The sequence below is a fragment of the Egretta garzetta genome, unplaced genomic scaffold (assembly GCF_000687185.1).
Source record: "Egretta garzetta isolate BGI_Z169 unplaced genomic scaffold, ASM68718v1 scaffold7, whole genome shotgun sequence".
Classification (NCBI taxonomy): domain Eukaryota; kingdom Metazoa; phylum Chordata; class Aves; order Pelecaniformes; family Ardeidae; genus Egretta; species Egretta garzetta.
This window is the reverse complement of record NW_009260350.1, coordinates 4949911-4951837: the sequence shown is the minus strand read 5'-3', so window position 1 is coordinate 4951837 and position 1927 is coordinate 4949911. Positions and strand designations below refer to the sequence as shown.

The 1927-nt window shown below is 55.1% G+C and overlaps 1 protein-coding gene across 1 annotated transcript in view; it reads left to right on the top strand.

Moving 5' to 3' along the window:
* Positions 1 to 277: 277 nt before the first annotated feature.
* Positions 278 to 1927, top strand: part of MAJIN (membrane anchored junction protein) — a 15386-nt gene continuing 13736 nt past the window's right edge. Inside the window, exon 1 of the mRNA XM_035898388.1 lies at positions 278 to 378. Coding sequence (XP_035754281.1) covers positions 278 to 378 — 101 coding nt within the window. The remainder of the gene's footprint in view (positions 379 to 1927) is intronic.

Here is a 1927-nt window from a genome sequence, read left to right as displayed (position 1 = left end):
GTTCCCCAGCCGCGCAGCTGGAGGCGGGGTAGCCGCCAGCTCCGAGCCCGGGCTCTCGTCCTGCCCCAAACCACCCTGCTCGGCTGGAGCGGGCGCTGGCCGACTCGCAGGAGGTCCTCGCTGCTGGGAGACCCGTTCTCCCTGCGGATGTCCTCCAGAGCAAAACCCGCGTGTCAGCTTTCCTCCCCGTGCGGCCGGAGGAGAGCCGGTGCCGGGGTTTAGTCACTTACCGTCGGCTCTCCTGCTCCCCTAGGCTGGCCGTCAGCGGGACGGAAAGATGCCGTTGAAACCATTTACCTACCCGTTGCCTGAAACAAGGTTTCTTCATGCAGGCGGGCTTGTGTACAAATTTAAAATCCGGTATGGCAACTTTGGCAGGTAAGCATGATAAAGCTGCAAGGTCAGCCTGCGGTTTGGTGACTGCGTGTGGCAGTGAGTTAAGGAGATTCAGGTCTTGGGGGCTCCTCGTTTCCTGCCTTCTCTCACTGACCGTGCAAGTGGTCACTTAGAAGTCGCTGCTGCCCTTGCACGGGCTGGGCATTGGCCTGAGACAGTCACTGGAGCTGTAAAAAACGCTCCCGTGCCACTGCCAGGTGTGGGGTTGGTGCTTCAGTGGACAAAGAGGCTGCTTTTACCAACAGTATTTTGAAATTTTGGAAGTGTTGAACCAAGAAGCTCTAGAGCCTTTGTAGCGGTTTAACCCCAGCCGGCAGCTAAGCCCCATGTGGCCGCTCACTCGCTGCCCCACAGTGGGGTGGGGGAGAGAATCGGAAGGGTAAAGGTGAGAAAACTCCTGTGGTGAGGTAGAGGCGGTTTAATAAGTAAAGCAAAAGCTGTGTGCGCAAGCAAAGCAAAAGAAAGAATTCATTCGCTGCTTTCCGTCGGCGGGCAGGTGTTTAAAATCCCCAGGAAAGCAGGGCTCCATCACACTCAGCGGTGGCTTGGGAAGGCGAGAGCCGTAATGCGGAGCGTCCCCCCTTCCTTCTTCTTCCCCCGGCTTTATTGCTGAGCGTGACATCCCGTGGCCTGGAATATCCCTTGGGTCAGCTGGGCTCAGCCGTCCCAGCCTTGTCAGCCTCCCTACTTCTTGTGCACCCCCAGTCTCCTCGCTGGTGGGGTGGTGTGTGGCACTCAAACTTGGCCTGAAACTTTATGATTTGTTGCTGTTGGCCTCCGATCATTAATTCATAACGATAGTATTCATAAATATTGATGACCCCCCTCCAAAGCAGTGGCTCAGCATAACCTGGCTCCCTGTGTGCATCCTTGAAGGCTGGGACCGTCAGCAAACAGCAGGTCAAGGCTCTTGGAAGGTCTTCCAAACTGTTGAGATTAAATCTCTTTTCCGATGGTGGGAGTCGCGCAGAAACTGGGAGTGAGATCCTTTTGGGTCAGCCGGTATCCCTGCTCCAGAGAAACGGCGCAGCACCGTGCCACCCCGAAAGCCCTGTTCTCATGCCAGTGAGGTTGCAGCAGGGCTGAAATGGCATGGGCGGTGCCTACGGAGTGGCTTTGTGAGCGCAAGGGGCTTTGCTTTTGCACTCAGACGTGCGCAGACGTTGCCAGAGCTTGCTCTGGAAGTGACTGCTGTGAGCTGCGGGGGAGAATGCAGCATGACCATCACGCCAGTTAGGCTGCCTCCAGACCTGAAGCTCTGTTAAATCTTCTGCCACGCTTGTCTCCTCTTTCCTTTGTCGTCCGGCTCTTTGAAATTCTGTTGTGTGATTTTATTTTGAGATGAACTGGAACGCCATTGTTTCTTGAGCTTTGCTTATCAGCATTTTGCTGGAATAGCGTCAGATCTGGGAGGATTAACCTTCCTCCTTGTTTTGTTCTCTGTCGGTTTGGGAGAGGCAGGTGTCTCGGGGTGTTGTGTAGTGTTCAGAAGATCCTTGAGAAGGTACTCTTGTCTGTGAGTCGGCTCTTT